Source organism: Danio rerio, chromosome 19, assembly GCF_052040795.2.
Source record: "Danio rerio strain M-AB ecotype USA chromosome 19, GRCz13ab, whole genome shotgun sequence".
Classification (NCBI taxonomy): Eukaryota; Metazoa; Chordata; class Actinopteri; order Cypriniformes; family Danionidae; genus Danio; species Danio rerio.
Window position 1 is genome coordinate 43,400,001 of NC_141039.2, and position 19,001 is coordinate 43,419,001.

Below are 19,001 nucleotides of genomic sequence, written 5' to 3' on the forward strand. Positions count from 1 at the left end.
CCGGCCAATAAATATATGAATGAATGAATGAATGAATGAATGAATGAATGAATGAATGAATGAATGAATCAATCAATCAATCAATCAATCAATCAATCAATCAATCAATCAATCAATCAATCAATCAATCAATCAATCAATCAATCAATCAATCAATCAATCAATCAACCAATCAATCAATCAACCAATCTATCAATCAATCAACTTATCAATCAATCAACTAACTAACCAACCAATTAACTTATCAATCAGTGGATGAATCAATCAATCAACCAACCAATGAATCAATCGATCGATCGTTAACCAATTAACCTACCAGTTAACTTATCAATCCGTGGATGAATCATTCAATCCATCAATCAATCAATCAACCAATCAATCAATCAATCAATCAACAAACCCACCAAGTAATCAATCAATCAATCAATCAGTCGAGCAATGAATCAACTTTATATGTGTGAGTGCATGTCATTATGTGTGTGTGTGTGACTCTGGCACCGCTATTTTACTGTAAGGCCATTTAATGCGATCAGTTGTAGTCGGCCAGCTCATTGCTATTGCCAGCCTGTGATACAAATGCCAACAAACACTTTCAGTTGATTGTTCTTCTATTGTCCCTCACTGTTTTCGCCTTGGCCTGGTCTTCGGTTGATCCTCACAAGGGGATCTCCATCACCCACGATGCATCTGGAGGCAATACTGCATTAGAGGCATCTCCATGAGCCACGTAACAAAAAAGATGGATGAGAGACGAGAAAGATAATGAAGTTATAAGTGGATAGGCATGAGAAGAGAGAGTGGGCGTAGAGGGATGAAATTCACTCTCCGCTGAGGAAAACAAGATGCTCAGAATGCGATGAAAACGTAAATACGACCTCATTATCCCTCTTTCTCTAAAAATAAATCCCCATATGTGTCTGTGAGGTTTTAATAACCCCCAGATCATTTATTATAACTTGTGATAGTTGCACTTATTTAGGTATGAGCAAAAATATGCTTTTGTGCATGTTCCTTTAAATGCAAATGAGCAGCTGCTTTCCAGGAGAGGGCGGAGCCTTTAGATGCTATTCTTAACGAAACAACAAAACAAGTGAATCTCACCAGTGAAGTGTGAGAAATTGCTTGTAATGAATAAAAGCTTTATGTTTAAACTAGTGTCGGTCAATAATGAGAGGATGAGATTTCAGATTTAATTTCAATTTTTAAATGTCCAATTCCTGCTAACATGTGAACTCTTTTTAGTGCGTTCTGAAATACAGCTGATTTGCTTTTGTTTTCCCATGCTCAACAGATATGAATGTGGCTTTGTCTGAAATTGCCTACTTTCATACTATATAGTACACTAAAAACAGTATGCGAGCTGAGTAGTATGTCCGTATTTATGGAATTGGAAAAACAGTACCTGGATGACTTACTACTTCCAGCGAGATTCTAAAGTGCGCTTCCGATGCGCGCTAGAGAGAATTTATGAATGGGAGTAAAGCAACGCAACTGACGTGGGTATCGATCACATGATCATGACAAAATTACGGATGTAGTATGTCCAAGCTCCATTCATACTACTCACATTCATACTGTATAAATCATATTTTTCCAATGGTTGAGTAGTACATTTAAATTCAAAAGCAGTACCTACTGTGTAGTAGACAATTTCGGACGCAGTCTGTGATTGTACAATCAATCAATCCATCAGCTCATAGACAGATGAGCTAATTACTGTAACATTGAACATTGCTCCAGTGTCCATGTATCTGTGTTTGTACTAAGTGATCAGTAGTAAATCGATGACCTTCTTGAACATACAAGCACAAAACGTTTGTTTTATTAAACTTTTTGAACTGGGCGACACGGTGGCTCAGTGATTAGCACTGTCACCTCACAGCAAGAAGGTCGCTGGTTCGAGTCCCAGCTGGACCAGTCTGCTTTTCTGTGTGGAGTTTGCATGTTCTCCCCGTGATTGCATGGGTATCCTCCGGGTGCTCCATTTCCCCCCACAGTTCAAAGACACGTGGTATAGGTGAATTGAACGAGTGTGTGTGTGAATAAGTGTGTATGGGTTTCCCAACACTGGATTATTGCTGGGGGGACATCCGCTATATATACATCTGCTATATATATACAGTACTGTGCAAAAGTCTTTGGCTCTCAGTTACACATGTTGTTTTAGTGAGGGTATAATGACATTATTACAGCTCATGAAACAAAAACGGTCATGTAATGGCCTCCACTGAGTCCAGACCTGAATATTACAGTTTGTATATGCAATATTACAGGCAGTATGGGATTCATTTGGAGAGAAAAATAAGATAGAATAAGCTTAATATTTAAGGAAGACCTATTTGATATTGCTTGATATTAAATAGCACATCATTTCATTTTAACAAAAAAAGTTCCAGAGGTCACATTAAACACACTTTTAATGCTAGTCTTTTAATATCAAAATATTTTTTTACTGAATATTATGTACTTATTTCCAATATTTTCTGGAAAGGGCATCCACTGCAAACAGTAAAACATATGCTGGAATAGTTGGCAGTTCATTCCACTGTGGCGACCTCTGAACTTGAGACTAAGCCAAAAGAAAATATATGAATGAATATTAAAGGTATAGTTCACCCAAAAGTAATGAACTTGGACCTGATCCATACCTTCGATATGGTTAGCCTTAGAGATTTTTTAGCTAACCAAAAAATAGACAAATTTGTAATTCGTCCTCCACAAAAAAAGTTATGACCCAAGCATACTAGACCCAGGTGAGGAAACTCTAAATATTTCAGGTCCCAGCAATACTGGAAACACGAATTGCAGGAAATATTTTGGTTTTATCCCATTGTCTCAAAGCAAAGAGTCCCTGACCCAGCCCCAGTGCATTATCTGCACCAAAGTTCTTGCTAACGAATGCATGAGACCATCCAGGTTAAGACAATTACAGATGATTCATCCCCAATACCGCAAGGTGTACCCAATACTAACAGCCTACTCATGTTTTGCTTTTATATTTGACATTAAGCTATTATGTGTGCATAAACAAAATAAATATAGTAAGAAACATATGTTTGTTTGAAGAAAACCTTTCATGTCATACCTATTGCAAACTTACTGTATGTAAGCACTAATATTATTATTGTGGTGGGAGCCGTACAATATTTCCTAAGGGAAAAGGGGTCTCAGAAAAAAAAGGTTGGGAACCACTTCTGCAGATAGATAGATAGATAGATAGATAGATAGATAGATAGATAGATAGATAGATAGATAGATAGATAGATAGATAGATAGATAGATAGATAGATAGATAGATAGATAGATAGATAGATAGATAGATAGATAGATAGATAGTTAGTTAGTTAGTTAGTTAGTTAGTTAGTTAGTTAGTTAGTTAGTTAGTTAGTTAGTTAGTTAGATAGATAGATAGATAGATAGATAGATAGATAGATAGATAGATAGATAGATAGATAGATAGATAGTTAGTTAGTTAGTTAGTTAGTTAGTTAGTTAGTTAGTTAGTTAGTTAGTTAGTTAGTTAGTTAGTGATGGAATTTCGCGGGTCATAGTTAACTAAGTTTGGCCCTTGAACACATTGGCTGTTTCTCAATTCCAAGAACGCAGAATGGACATGCTTTCTTGTGTAGACCAGTCTTGCCAGGTGTCCACGGAAGAACAAACTCGGGAGACCGCGAGGGCAGAGAGCGCTTCCTCTAGGACAGTGGTTCTCAAACCTTTTTCATCAAGTACCACCTCAGAAACAATTTGTCTCTCCAAGTACCACCAAAATGAGCAGTATTGAAATACAGTAGCGTAGTAGGCCCAGTAAAGCAGCTACAACTCTGCACGGTTAAAAAAACCAGTGGCAGATTACCTCAGAAATATAGGCTATATGTCATATACAGTATGGCATATTATATACATAATTTCAGTAAATTTTGAAATGTGTGTAGCATATACATGACATATTTCATTTCATTCCATAGAAGGAAGCCTGCGTACCACTAGTGGTACACGTACCACAGTTTGAGAACCACTGCTCTAGGAAATGAGATGCTGCATTCTTCCTGATGGTCACTTGACCTATTTATAAAATTATTTAAACATTACAGCATTCATACAACGATTTATTGTTTTTCCTCTTTTCTAAATATATACTATGCATAAAAACATTATAAATAGACGTTGCACAATATAAATAAAGCATATTTTAATACGAATTTCAGCAAATCGACACCCTTAATGTGTTTATTCCTTTATTAAGATGATAATGGTAATGTTTATATTCACCGTTTCATTTAGTGAAACTCCTGAGATCAATCAGTTACATCTCTGAACTTGAAAAATAAATCTAAATAAAATGCTGCGCTTCCCACCTCCAGTCGCAATGACCTCTGGGACTTCTAGCGCGAGTTCGATGTGTAAGTTTGCATCGGTGCGTCCTCAATATCAAGAACACATCTGGAAAGATTCATGCGTCATCTGTTCTTGTGGTCTTAAGTATTGTAACTGAACTTTGGCAGCTGATGATGACGTTACAAGAGAACACGAGGATGCAAGACTGTTGATGAACGCATGTTGAGAAACAGCCATTGATATGAGAAACTTTGCACGAGCTTGAGTCTCCGGTCTGTCGCATTCGTGTGCGAATGGATGTCTATGTGGGACTGCAGCTTCAGGCTCCCAAAGCAGCTGGTGGCCTAATACTTTCACACAGTACTAAAAGAAAATACCAGTTTGCAACAGTCAGAATAACGAGCTGATTTTAATGTCTAAAAAACAGTGAAAGTGAACAAGAAGGAGATCTAGAGCCTCTTATGTGAAAAAATGAGGTCAATATGTCACAAAAGGAGCGAAATCTGGTTTATCCTTTTTCACCTTTTCTGAGCTGCTAGATGCACAAAAAGTCCGATTTTCATGATATGTCCCCTTTAAAGTGCTCGCCGAAAAGGAAAACGCTTATACAAGCTTAGATTTCTTGGCTGTTACACAAGGCAGCAGAAGGAGCCAGAGACCTCGCAGGTTGCTGGGTTTTAAATATAAGACTGCAGTGCATGAGGGATAGAGTTAGAGCTGATCTACTATATGACAAGAAGGTGAAAGAGATGCGCTGTGGTGGTTTGAAGGCAGCCAACAGGTGTATTGATTTAAGCATAGAATGACAGGAGATGGATAGAGATGAGGCTGATGATGGAGAGGTGAAGCTGAGTGGGCTGAATCAATGATGGTAGATGGGTGAAGATGCACAAGGAGTCTCAAGTATCACTGTTAGGACTAAAGCCAAGAAGAGATTCAGCTTGAAATGTTATACTGCTGGAGTAAAACAAAAAACATCAAGTTGTGACTGGTGTCTTTCTGTTTTTTTTTGTTTTTTTTTGTAGACAAAAAGGCAGATTGAACATTGAAACCACTGATTCTCTACATCCAAAAGATCTAAAGTTAACTCACTGCTTTGGTAGTTTTTAACTATTTTTTTCTGCTTTTAAAGTATAAAAGAATTTATTCAATGTTATTAAATACAATTTTATTTTATTTTACTTTACTTTATTTATTTTATTTTATTTTATTTACATATTTTATTTTATTTTATTTTATGCATTTGTTTAAATTGTATTTATTTTATTTGACTATTTTATTTTATTTATTTTACTTTATGTATTTATTTTTATTTATTTAATTTAATTTAATTCATTTTATTTTATTTTATTTATGTATTTATTTAAGTTGTATTTATTTTATTTTATGTATGTATTTATTTTATTTTATTTACTTAATTCATGCATTTATTTAAATTTAATTAATTAAATAATTTATTTATTTTATTTATGTATTCATTTATTTATTTTATTTTATTTATGTATTTATTTGTTTATTTTTATTTTATGTATTTATCTTATTTATTTTATTTTATCTTTTTATTTATGTATTTATTTTATTTTATTTGTTTTATTTATTTATTTTATTTTATTTATGCAATTGTTTTATCTTATTTTATTTTTCCCTGTGACTAATTTTTTTAATTAAATTTTACTTATATTTAATTTATATGTATAACTATATTTTATTAAATCATTTGTACTTCATTTCTTTTAACTGAATCAATTTTTAAACCAATTTACAGCATGTTTAAATCATGTTGGATGCCATTCAAAATCCCACATGGAGAATTACTGTATTTCATTTCTTTATCAAAGTCAATGTTTACCATTACTGTAAAAAAATGCTGAGTTCCACACAATCCCTTCATGTCACCCCAATGCAAATCGATTAGGTTAGCTTAATAGTTTTTATAATTTTAAGTTGATTGAACATAAAACTATTAAGTTGTCCCAAAAAACGTCAAGAATTGTGTTGTGTTGTAGCTCATTTTAAATAAGTACTTTGAACAAGCAGCAAAAATATTTTTAAGATATGTATTTACAGTACACCTATTTATTATTTTATGAATAAGACCATAAAACTGCAAAGTTAAACCGTAATGATATCAAAACAAAGCATAAAAACCTCTGGACAGCGATTAATAATATAAAAGATGAATTACGGTGTTCTCCCACAGCCTGTCGGGCCTGACAGTAGCCTTCAACACTTCCCACACTTTGTCTTTTTTGCATGGAGCCCCTCATGATTGTCACATCTGGCAGATGCACAAAAGACAGTCGCTGTTGAGTTTTTTTTTAGCCAGCTGTGGACTGTCAACACTGTGATAGTTGGTTGAGCTCAGGAAAAAAAAAACAAAAAAACATGAGAGTAGGGGAAGCATAGGAAGTGAACCACTGATCGCCATTTCTGATTCAGACAGATCTACAGTATCCTCAGAGGTTGTATTTTAAATGCTTTTTTCGAGTTATTTTAAAATAATTTGTGCAGAAAAAACTACATTACCCATGATGCACTACAGAAGATTCCATTAATCAGCAGAAAGCAAAGCACTGCAAGAGATCTTTAGCTCTGCATATTCCATGAGTAATAGAGTTTCCCTTTTTCTTTGAAAAAATAAAGCATTTGTGAATATATTTATTCATATTTTACAATAAACATGATGTTGCTATAAAGACAACTTTAAGTCACATTTTATCAAAGCTGGTAAAAGCTTGCAATGAAAGCTGGTCTGTTTGTCACTTCCGTTTTCTAAACTGTCACCTCACAGCCAGAAAGTCGCTGGTTTAAGCCCAGGCTGAGTCAGGTCGCATTTCTGTGTGGAGTTTGCATGTTCTTCCCGTGTTTGTGTGGGCTTCCTCCGGGTGCTCCGGTTTCCCCCACAGTCCTAAGACATGTAGGGATCGGGTAAGCTAAACTGTCCATAGTTTATGTGTGTGAGTGAGAGTGTATGAGTGTTTCCCAGTACTGGGTTGCAGCTGGAAGAATTATCCGGTTTGTTTTGTTTTAGTTTAGATTGATGTTTTGTTCGATTAGTTTGAGTGTTTTGCCACTCGTGTATTTTGAGTTTTGTAGTTTAATTAGTTTAGTTGGGGTGTCGTATACACTGAAGATCTCGGTTTTTATTTGTGTATCTTTTTGACGCCTAGTTTAGACATTAGATTTAAGGATTGTTTTGTTTTGTTAATTTCTTTGATTTGGCTTACACTCGTTGTTTTTGTTTAAAGATAATAATTATACATGTTCATTTCTTGTTTTCCTCATTTATTATTGTTACATGTTTCAATTATTGAGTCAAAGCTTAAATAAGAGTAACTGATCCTTGCCTCATTCTTGATCTGTCACACACATTACACCTGTCTCACTTAAATGTTACAGCATCCCACTTTAACATCATAAACACGTAACATGCTGGATAAGTTGGCGGTTCATTTCGCTGTGGTGATCCCTGATAAATAAAGGGACTAAGCTGAAAAGAAAATGAATGAATGAATGAACATATTGGCTGATTTTTAGTGTTTGACTTGTTTCATAGGTTATTCCCCCCCAAAAATGTTACGCTATTACAATTTTGCAACAGGTAAGATGCAGCTTATGGCAATTCTCATTCATTTACAGTCTTCAAACAGTGTCTGACTGTCACACAACTCAGAAACTCAATTGACGTCAATGTAATGCATTGACGTCAGAGTGTTATGGCATTACAGCTTTTATCCGTCATTCCATAAAAGCGTCTGCAAAATGAGTTAATGTAAATATAATGCGATTGGTTATAAAAGGCACACTTTCAAGAGCTACCGACCCTTCCATCTTGCAAATTCAGGCTATTTCTGACAGAAACCTTTAATGCTATCCTCTTTATAACTTTTCTTTCCAGTCTCCTCTGTCACTATAAATTTCATCAAGACCAAATAAGGATGATATATTCAAGGAGCCCATTGCACATCAGCATATCATTCGGTCAGCAGTGTGACTGTTCAATAATGCATCGCTGTTGATCAGTTTACATTATTGATGCTGTAAAGTGCACTAGAGATTACACTTGCTTTTGTCTCAGTGTTTGAAGACCCTGCGCTCTGGTTTCAGGGAACATGTAGTATTGGGACACATTGGTTTTGGCTTGTAAATAGAATAAAAGTCAGATTTGAGTTTAATCAGAGATGAGATGGCCTCGGTACTGATATGATCAGTCACGGTTTAATTGAAGCTGATGATTCTCATGGTGGCAGCTGGACATGCTGATGGGAAATACAGCATGTCAATTAGCAAAGCCACAGTCATAGGCTCAGGTTTATTTATATAAATACAGCTATGGAGAATATTATTCAATTAGAATAGATTAATAAAAATGAATCCAGTTTCTCTGGAATTACTGGATTTATTAAGAATGGGGTTGATTAAACTTTTAATATTTGATTTATTATTTACATTTTAAAATACATGTATTGTAATTTAATTTTTTTTTGTTTTTTTTTCAGAAAATGTCAATTGGCCAAAATAAAATGCTTTTAGATTTTGTAATTGTCACAATCACTAGTGATCTAGCCTGTGGAGAACCACACATATGCCACTTAAATAAACCACAACTCCCATTATGCACCTCAGACACACCAGTTCCTGATTCCCTCTGACTACACACACACAGACACCGGGAAGCTCAATATGGATGATATATGATGAACCAGATAAACAGCACACACACACACAGTCTTTGCTGAGTCTTATTTCTGTCACATCATGTAAGCGTTCTCCTTGTCTTGGCTTCCCGTGTTTTTGCCCTTTGCTTTGTTTTACTGTTTACATTTTTTGCCACTTGACCTCACCATTTGCCTGTTTTTGACTTTGCTCCTGGGTTTCCTGTTTGCTCCTGTTTTGACCGCTGCCTGCCCGGCTATTCTGTTTAATAACAGCACATGGATCCTCACCTCTGTTGTCCTTGACCCCTATGTGACAGTGATACTGATAAGATAAAACACTGTTACTGTGCGTTCACAACGAAAGCGGTGAGAGCGTCCAAGGTCGCTCTGGCTGCCCTGGCGACAACACTGTCTACCTTCAGGCAAGAGCGTCAAAATTCGTTACATTGATCTCGTATTTAAAAGGGCCGTTGGAGCATATCAGTTACATTCCTGCATAAATGTTATTTCATTTAACAATGGAAGATAAAGTTGCATGTGGTGTGGCTTTGCTCTATTTATTTATCCAATGTGTCCATATGTCTGAAATATCCTGAAGCAGCAATCCTGTTTTGTATAATCGCATAAGATTCCTGCTTTTTTAAAGATAAAAATATATAACCTTAATGCACATCAGTAGCTCGCCAGTAACATATTTAATGCATGTTTCTGTAAGAAAACATTGTAAATAATTTAAAAAATCCGGCGACCGCATTAATCAAATCCTTGGGAACAACTGTGGTCGGAACCAAAGTTCACAGGTCTGTGTTCTCTGAACTCCTCTCAAGTGGTGGACTTCTTCATTCTAATAGCTTGCTGCCGAACTGCGTCATAGCTCATTACCTTAAAGTTGACTTGATTTTAACTCTCCTCGCCACCCACACCACGCCATGCTGCTCCTCGCTGCTTATTGCCACTGGCTCTCTCATTGAAAATGAATGACTTCCGGCTACTTTGACGCTCTTGCCGTTTTCGGTGTGAACGTACAGTTATTGTGTTGTCTAAAAATGATTAGAAACACATTTTTTTATAATTTTAGGCAAAATATTTGGCTCTTAATTGCTTTTTTATTTAAAATTTTAAAGAAAGATCAGCAGTAATTTACAGATTAAAACAAACCTTAAACAAGACTGTTTGCTGTGGCTGTTTGTGTGAAAGTCAAATTATGTTTGCTGTTTGTTCAAACTACTTATTTAAAATAAGCGCAACTAAAGTTGGGCACAACTTAATTATTTTATATTCAATCCACTTTAATTTGCAAAAACTAATAAGTTAATTTAATTCATTCATGTTGCACCAACAAAAACTGATTGTGTGGAAACAAGCGTTTTCCTTCATTCATTTCATTCACCCCAGTTGAAGGCATATTTACACATATCTGTCTGCTAGTTAAGTTGTGAATTATTGGTGACGTATGGAATACTGTTCCCCAAAAAGCCACTACTCATTTAAATTGAGAAAATATTAGTTTATGGCCAATTCTTCTTAGTCATATCACACATTGAAGTGAATTTGAAATAAACTCATAGTATACACATCAGTCTTTGGACTGCATCTCAAAGACCAAAATTTGTACAATTTATAAAAAAATTAATTGCTTTCTGGCCATTGAATATTGCGATCGGGATTTTCAAAAGTTTTACATTTCTTTGTAAATGTTTATTATTAGCATTTGATGGGTCTCCCCATACAATTTGATAGAGCACTGAGACCCGGAAGCCGCTTCGCGTGCTGTCACACTTAACAAACGGATATAGTGCCATTAACCATACAGAAAATCATAACTGTGTGAGCAAGTGACAATTTTAGGCGAACACTTCAGATCCTTGATTGCACAGAAAATCTGAGAGGCTCAATGAACAATATTGATGGAAGTTGCAGACTTGAATGCATGTACCTTCAAATTTGGCTATTTTGTCATTGTTTTGGAGCATATTATCTTATAGGCTCACATTCATTCATTTTCCTTTAGCTTAGTCTCTTTTTATCAGGGGTCGCCACAGTGGAATGAACCACTATAGGCTTACGTTCATTCATTCATTTTCCTTCGGCTTAGTTTTTTATTTATAAGGGGTTGCCTCTGACTATTCCAGCATATGTTTTAGGCAGCGGATGCCCTTCCAACTGCAACCCAGTTCTGGGAAACACCCACACACTCATTCACTCACACACACACATACACACACACACACACACGCACACACACACACACACACACACACACACACACACACACACACACACACACACACACACACACTCATACACTATGGCCAGTTTAGTTTATTCAATTCACCTATAGCGCATGTCTTTGAACTGTGGGGGAAGCCGGAGCATCCCGGAGGAAACCCACACCAACACAGGGAGAACATGCAAACTCCACAAAGAAATGCCAACCAACCCAGCCAGGACTCGAACCAGTGACTGCCTTGCTGTGAGGCGACGGTGCTAACCACTGATAGGCTAACACATTCAGGTTAAAAGTGATTTTTTGATTTAAGGGCGACTTTAACCTTGTTGATTTCCCCTGGAACATTGTTCTTTTTCAAATGAAACTCTGTTGAATCTGGGTCAGAGAAACTGATTCAGTGTCACCATGAAGGCACAATCTCGCCACTGAACTCTAGTATTAAGGACGCCGGTAAGGAGAGGCAGAAATGTGAGGCACTGGCATGAGGCCGATGTTTGTCTGAGAATCTGCTTAGGGGACGCAGTTGTGCGTGACTGTCCTTTCACACCACGATGCACAAGACCATCACTTACACTGAGGAGACGGCAGTTTATGTTTCAGGCGATAAGCACTGTTATGAAGACACTCTGATGCAAGCAGAGATATATATACACACATACTGACCACTCCTGTATGCTTCACATGCTCCACCGTTTACGAAAATGTGCTTCTCACAGCTGTTTTGCTTATACAGTAATGTGACATTGGCTTGGATTTTTTTTGGCTTCCAGGTGTTTAAAACCTACTGCAATGAAGATTACGACCGCAGGAATGAAGAGGTGGACCCAGTGGCGTCCTCAGCTGAGTATGAGCTGGAGAAACGGGTGGAGAAGCTGGAACTTCTCCCTGTGGAACTGGAAAAAGGTAAATAGATGGCTTTTTGGGATAAGTGAGACTGGGAAATTACACTTTTGACTTTATGAGTTCATTTTTTTTTATAAAACCTTGTAGTTACTTATAAAAACCACCAATTGTGTCAACTAGCCTTGATTTCCTTGTAAATATTCTTATACAATATTTAGATCTGAAAACTTTTGAGGGGAATGTTCACCATGCTTCTACATAACCCTTTTGTTAATAAGAAACATCCACCCTTTATTAATGCATCTAACATCCAAGCATCATCTATTAATCTATCATTTCATCCATCTATGCATCAAACTTCTATTCATCCATACTTTTATTCATTCGTACATCAAACATCCATCCATCCATTCATCCATCCATCCATTCATCCATCCCTCATCATTTCAGCATTTATGCACAATCCATCCATACATCCCTCCATCATTTCATCCATTTTAGTACCATCCATCCATCCATCCGTTCATCCATTCATCCATCCATCATTTCATCCATTTAAGTACCATCCATCCATCCATCCGTTCATCCATTCATCCATCCATCATTTCATTAATTTATGTACAATCCATCTATTCGTCCATCCATCCATCCATCCATCCATCCATCCATCCATCCATCCATCCTTTTATTTATCAATCCTTCTTTTCATCCATTCATGCACCAAACATTCATCCATTCATCATTTCATCCATTTTTACACAATCCATCCATCCATCTATCATTTTATCAATGTATGCACCATCCATCACCCATCCATCCATCCATCATTTCATCGATTTATAAATCAAATATCCATCCATCTATCCATAATGTCATTCATTCATCCATCAAGCATTCATCCATCCACCATTTCATCTATTTTTACACAATCCATATATCAATTCATCCATTTGTGCACCATCTATTCATCTATCTGTTTGTCAATCCACCAACATATATGCATCATTCATTCACCAAACATATATGTATTTTGCATCCATCCACCCATTTATCATTCTGCCCACCCATCTATCAAATATCCATCCTTTCTTCATTTCATTCGTGCACAATCCATCCATCCATCCATCATTTCCTCCATTTATGCACCATCCATCTATCTATCTATCTATCTATCTATCTATCTATCTATCTGTCTGTCTGTCTGTCTGTCTGTCTATCCATCCATCCTTATTTTCATCCATTATTGCATCAAACATCCATCCATTATATCATCCATTTTTGCACCATCCATCCAACCATCCATCTATCTATCAATCACTTCATAAATCCATCCAACATCCATGCCTCATGTATTATTTTATTAATCTATTATCATATATCGTCTATCTATCCTTCTTTTCATCAATTCATGCATCAAACATCCATCCATTCATCAATTCATCCATTTATACACAACCTATACATCTATCATTTCACCCATTAATGCACCATTTATTAATCTATCCATTCATCAATCCTCCAACATGCACCATCCATTCACCAAACATCTATGTATCTTGCATCCATTCATCCATTCATCATTGTCTCCATCCATCTATCCACCCATTCATCCATCCATCCGTCCATCAAACATTCTTCTATCCTTCATTTCATTAATTTATGCACAATCTATCCGTCCATCATTTCATCCATATATGTATCTTGCATATATTGCATCCATCCATCCATTCATCATTGTATCCATCCATCTATCCATCCATCAATCCATCCATCCATCCATCCATCCATCCATCCTTCCATCCATTTATTGAAGTGTCATTTTTTACGTTTGTTCCCTGAACTGATCTGTGTATGTTTATCTGTGTGCGTGTCAGATGATGATGGCCTGGGCATCAGTATTATAGGAATGGGTGTTGGTGCTGACGCAGGCCTGGAGAAGCTGGGCATCTTTGTCAAGACCGTCATAGAGGGAGGAGCTGCAGAAAGAGATGGAAGGTATAAAAAGAGAGAAAAAATGTTCAAAACTAATAGAAGGTAAAGGATTTCTAAACCGTGCTTTTTCAGCTGCTGCCAGATTTAGTGAATCCTAGAAAGTCTCTCATGTGATTTGCACATTGCCAAAAATGAAAGCAAATCTTTGGGGCTTTATGAATGCCTGCAGTTCAGGGGCTTGACAATCCTAAAGGGAGGGTAGGAATAGGAGGGAAATCAACCCATGTGTGTTAGGGAGGTCTAATGAATAAAATGTATGTTCTGCAATTGCAAGAAAACATCTGGGATTAAAAAAGTGAAAGATTTAGTTTGTTTAAGTTTGTCGTCAGTATTCAGTAAATCAGTATATCGTGTTAGATTTTAAGTTTTACTTTAAAGCTTTATTAATTCCATGGGGCAATTTATTCGGATATGGTGGTGCTTCACATAACGAATGACAAACTTAACACAATAAACACCAAAACTTAACATCACGTACACAAAACAAAAACTGAAAAAAATAAAATAAAAATTATAATATATATATATATATTTTACTTGTCCCAAACCAAATCTTAAGAATTGTGTTGTTTCAGCTCATTTTAAATAAGTCATTTAAACAAGCAGCAAAAAAATTTTTTTTTTTTAAGTGTATCTCATGCAGCTTTGCTTCCAAAATTATTCTCAGACTGCTAGAAAGCACTGCTCGTTTTTTCTGAGTGAAATACTGAGACATCTTTACTTGTTTCAAGATTAGTAAGAAACCGTCGGCTTTGCAAATCAGGTATCAAAAAGACCTTTCAGCAGTCAAAATGTAATTTCCTCCACCATTAACTCTGCTTCTGAGCTCAGTGTAACAATGTAGGACCTTGGAAGCTTAATTTTTTTTGTTGCATAGAGGAATACTTATTTCCTGCTGTCAGTTTCACTTTATTGATGACATTGAGAAACGCATGTGAAGGTCAGACCGTGCTTACACCACACTCTTTAGCAGCACATTAGGATTCAATCTTGCAAGCATCTCTCCGTCTGCTTTGCTCTGCATAACAGATGAGATTTTGCCAGGAGCTCAATATCCAGACAGGAATCAAGGGTCAAAGCAATGTGGTCAAACTCGCAAATCTCATTACATATATCACGCAGTTGGGGCCCTTCATGCAAACACTGAGGCATATTGAAAATTGTATTATCACATGTTGTTAAGGAGCTTACTCGTCTCTTTGTAATCCTCAAGCAGTGATTGTAAATGCTTCTGTCTTGTGAGCATTTACTCTTCAGCTGCTGAAAGAATGTGACCACTAAGTTCAACTGAGAACTTGTTAATAATATCATTATTACTGCTGAGACAGGGGCTTCTGACCTGTGACCTAAATCATTAGCAGTCTGAAGTACTCTGTGATTTTAAGTAATTATGACTTATTATTAATCATAAAGTTAATTATTCATTGATTAATCTTATTAGTATATTAGTTTATTATATTAGTATACTGTATGAGTATACAGTAAAACATATCTTTAGATATTATTAATTTTAGTAGTAGTAGTAATCTAAGTACTTTGTCATTTTAAGGATTAACCATTTTAGCATTACTTATTGAATAATATTTGTTCACATACAGTTTATTTTTTATATGTTTGCAGTACATGTTCCTATTTTAAAAATATTGAAAACAATTATTTATAATAAAAATAATGCAATAAATCAGATTATGCAAAGAATATACCTTATATGTATATATAAATATTTGTATATTTGCAGTGCATGCTGCTAGTTTTTAGAAAATACGTTTTAAATTAATTAAAAATATAAAATAATAATTATTTATAATAAAATATAAATAAAATAATTTATTTATAATAAAATTATGATTATGTATTTTCAGATTATGCAAAGAATATACATTTATATACCTTAAGAAAATACATTCATTTAAATAATTAATAGAAAAATGAAATATATTTAAAAATATATATTATTATTATTATTATTATTATTATTATTATTATTATTTAAGTGCTTTGTAATTTTAAGGATAAAGTATTTTAACCATAAATATTGAAATGTGCTTGTTCACATACAGTATATACTTTGATGTTTGTAGTGCATGCTGCTATTAAAAAAATGATTTTTAAAACAATAAAATATATTTAAAAATCATTATTTATAATAAAATACAAATAAAATAATTCATTTATAATAAATATGATTATGTATTTTCAGATTATGCAAAGAATATACCTGTAGAAAATACATTAATTTAAATATTAAATAAAAATATAAACTCTTTTTAAAATTATTATTATTGTTATTTTTTCTTTATATTATTATTAGTAGTAGTACTATTATTATTATTAATAATTAAGATGTTTGTAATTTTAAGGATAAAGCATTTTATGCATTAAATGTTAAAAATAGTTTGCTCATATAGAGTATATATTTTGATGTTTGCAGTACATGTTATTTTTTTTAATAATATTGAAATAATTCAAATAATAAAATAAATATTATTTATAATAAAAATACAAAAATATTTAATTGATAATAAAAATATATTTATGTTCTTTCAGATTATGCAAATAATTTACATTTAGAAAAAATATTCAATAAAAAATAAATATAAATATGAAATATATTCTAAAATGTGTTCTTGTAATTATTATTATTTTTAAGTACTTTGTAATTTTAAGGATAAAGTGTTTTAAGCATTAATTATTAAAATTTGTTTGTTCACATACATTTTCATATGTTTGCAGTACATGCTGCTATTTTTTAGAGAATACTTTTAGAAAATAATTATTTATAACAAAATACAATTAAAATAATTTATTTATAATAACAAATTTAGTTTATGTATTTTCAGATTATACAAAGAAGAAAAATACATTCATTTAAATATTAAATAAAAAATATGAAATAAATTATAAAAATGTATAATAATATATTATTAGAATTTTTATTTCTGATTACATTTTTAGAAAATTCATTAATTTGTTTAAATCAGGGGTGTCCAAACTCGGTCCTGAAGGGCCAGTGTTCTGCATAGTTTAGCTTTCACTTTCTTTAAAACATTTGACTGGAAGTTTTAGTATACCCAGAAAGAGCTTGATTAGCTGGTTTAGTTGTGTTATATTGGGGTTCCAACTAAAATATGCAAGACACGAGTTTGGGCACCCTTGGTTTAAAAAATAAACGTAAAATCTAATTAAACATATTTAGAAAGTCATAATATTATCATTAATAATAATAATAATAATAATAATAATGTTAATCCTGAGGTGATCTAAAATTTGACTTAATTATTGCCTAATATTAAATTTATACAAAAAGAACATTTAAAATAATAATACTTAATTTTTTCACCATCATTATAATTATTAACCTTATTTTTAAAATTATAAAAAATATTGTTAAACATATTATCAATTTATTGAATGCACTGTTAACAGGACAGGAATCATACCTGCCATATTTAGGAAGCCATAAATCTTTCCCACATCTTTTCAGTCTTTATTCAATTCAATTCAGCTTTATTTGTATAGCGCTTTTACAATGTAGATTGTGTCAAAGCAGCTTCACATAAATGGTCATAGTAACTGGAACAGTGTGGTTCAGGTTTTAGTGTTTAAGTTCAGTTCAGTTCAGTTTAGCTCAGTTCAGTGTGATTTAATCATTACTGAGAGTTCAAACACTGAAGAGCAAATTCATCGATGCGCAGCTCTACCAATCCTGAACCATGCGAGGCAGTGGCGACAGCGGAGAGGGAAAAAAAACTTCACCTGATGGGAGTGAAGAAAAAAAACCTTGAGAGAACCAGACTCAGTTGGGCACGACCATTTTAATTTCTCCGCTGGCCAAAAGTCTTGTGCAGAACTTCATTCGCCGTGGTTTATGCTGGAAGATGGCCTCAATGAAGACTCGTCTGTCCCTGGAGCGGCGCTGGAATCAGACTCAAGTTCTCCACTCCCCACGACCATCAGCGCAGCAGCAGCTCAGGATATGGCCTGGTCCCGGATATGGAATCCTTGGGATCATCACGTCGCTGGTCTTGGATCCAATCAGTGACTCCGCCTAATCTGAGGACCTCGGGATGAGTATCCCCAGGTGAAAATAGAGAATAAAGAGAATAATTAGCGTAGCTGCTGTTCATAGTGTATATAAGCAAGATGCAGAAGCCTGTGTGGAACCCGCTAGGTGATGCATTGAGTGTATGCTTTACTAAACAGATAGGTCTTTAATCTAGTTTTGAACTGGGAGAGTGTGTCTGAGCCTCGGACATTACCAGGAAGGCTATTCCAGAGTGTAGGAGCCATGAAAGAGAAGGCTCGACCTCCTTTACTTGATTTTGCTATTCTAGGTACTACCAGAAGCCCTGAATTTTGAGATCTTAAGGAACGAGTTGGTTCGTAGCGAGACAGAAGGTTGGTTAGATAAACAGGAGCTAGATTATTTAGAGCTTTATAGGTGAGAAGTAATATTTTAAATTCAATACGAAATTTAACAGGCAGCCAGTGTAAGGAGGATAAAATTGGGGTTATATGATCATATTTTCTAGACCTGGTCAGAACTCTGGCAGCTGCATTTTGTACTAATTGAAGTTTGTTAATAGAGGATGCTGGGCAGCCAGCAAATAGAGCATTACAGTAATCCAGTCTCGAAGTCATAAAAGCATGGACTAGCTTTTCTGCATCTGAGATGGATAGCATATTTCGTAATTTAGCGATATTTCTCAGATGAAAGAAGGCAGTTTTTGTGACATGGGATATATGGTTTTTAAAAGTTAGATTGCTGTCTAATATGACACCCAAATCTTTTATAGTAGAGCTAAAGCGAACTTTGTATCCCTCTAATTGTAAATTGAGTTGCGAGATCTGCTGTGTGCAAGATTTAGGCCCAATAAGTAATAATTCTGTTTTGTCTGAGTTTAAGAGAAGAAAATTGTTTTTTCTTTAAGAAATTTTTT

At 34.6% G+C, this 19,001-nt stretch overlaps 1 protein-coding gene across 4 annotated transcripts in view; it reads left to right on the plus strand.

The window, feature by feature from the left end:
• Nucleotides 1-19,001, plus strand: part of ppp1r9a (protein phosphatase 1, regulatory subunit 9A) — a 100,921-nt gene that overhangs the window by 35,801 nt on the left and 46,119 nt on the right. For all 4 annotated transcript variants that reach the window (XM_087295993.2, XM_087295995.2, XM_087295992.2 and 1 more), the window contains exons 3-4: nucleotides 11,997-12,129; nucleotides 13,944-14,064. In XM_087295993.2, coding sequence (XP_087152119.2) covers nucleotides 11,997-12,129; nucleotides 13,944-14,064 — 254 coding nt within the window. The remainder of the gene's footprint in view (nucleotides 1-11,996; nucleotides 12,130-13,943; nucleotides 14,065-19,001) is intronic.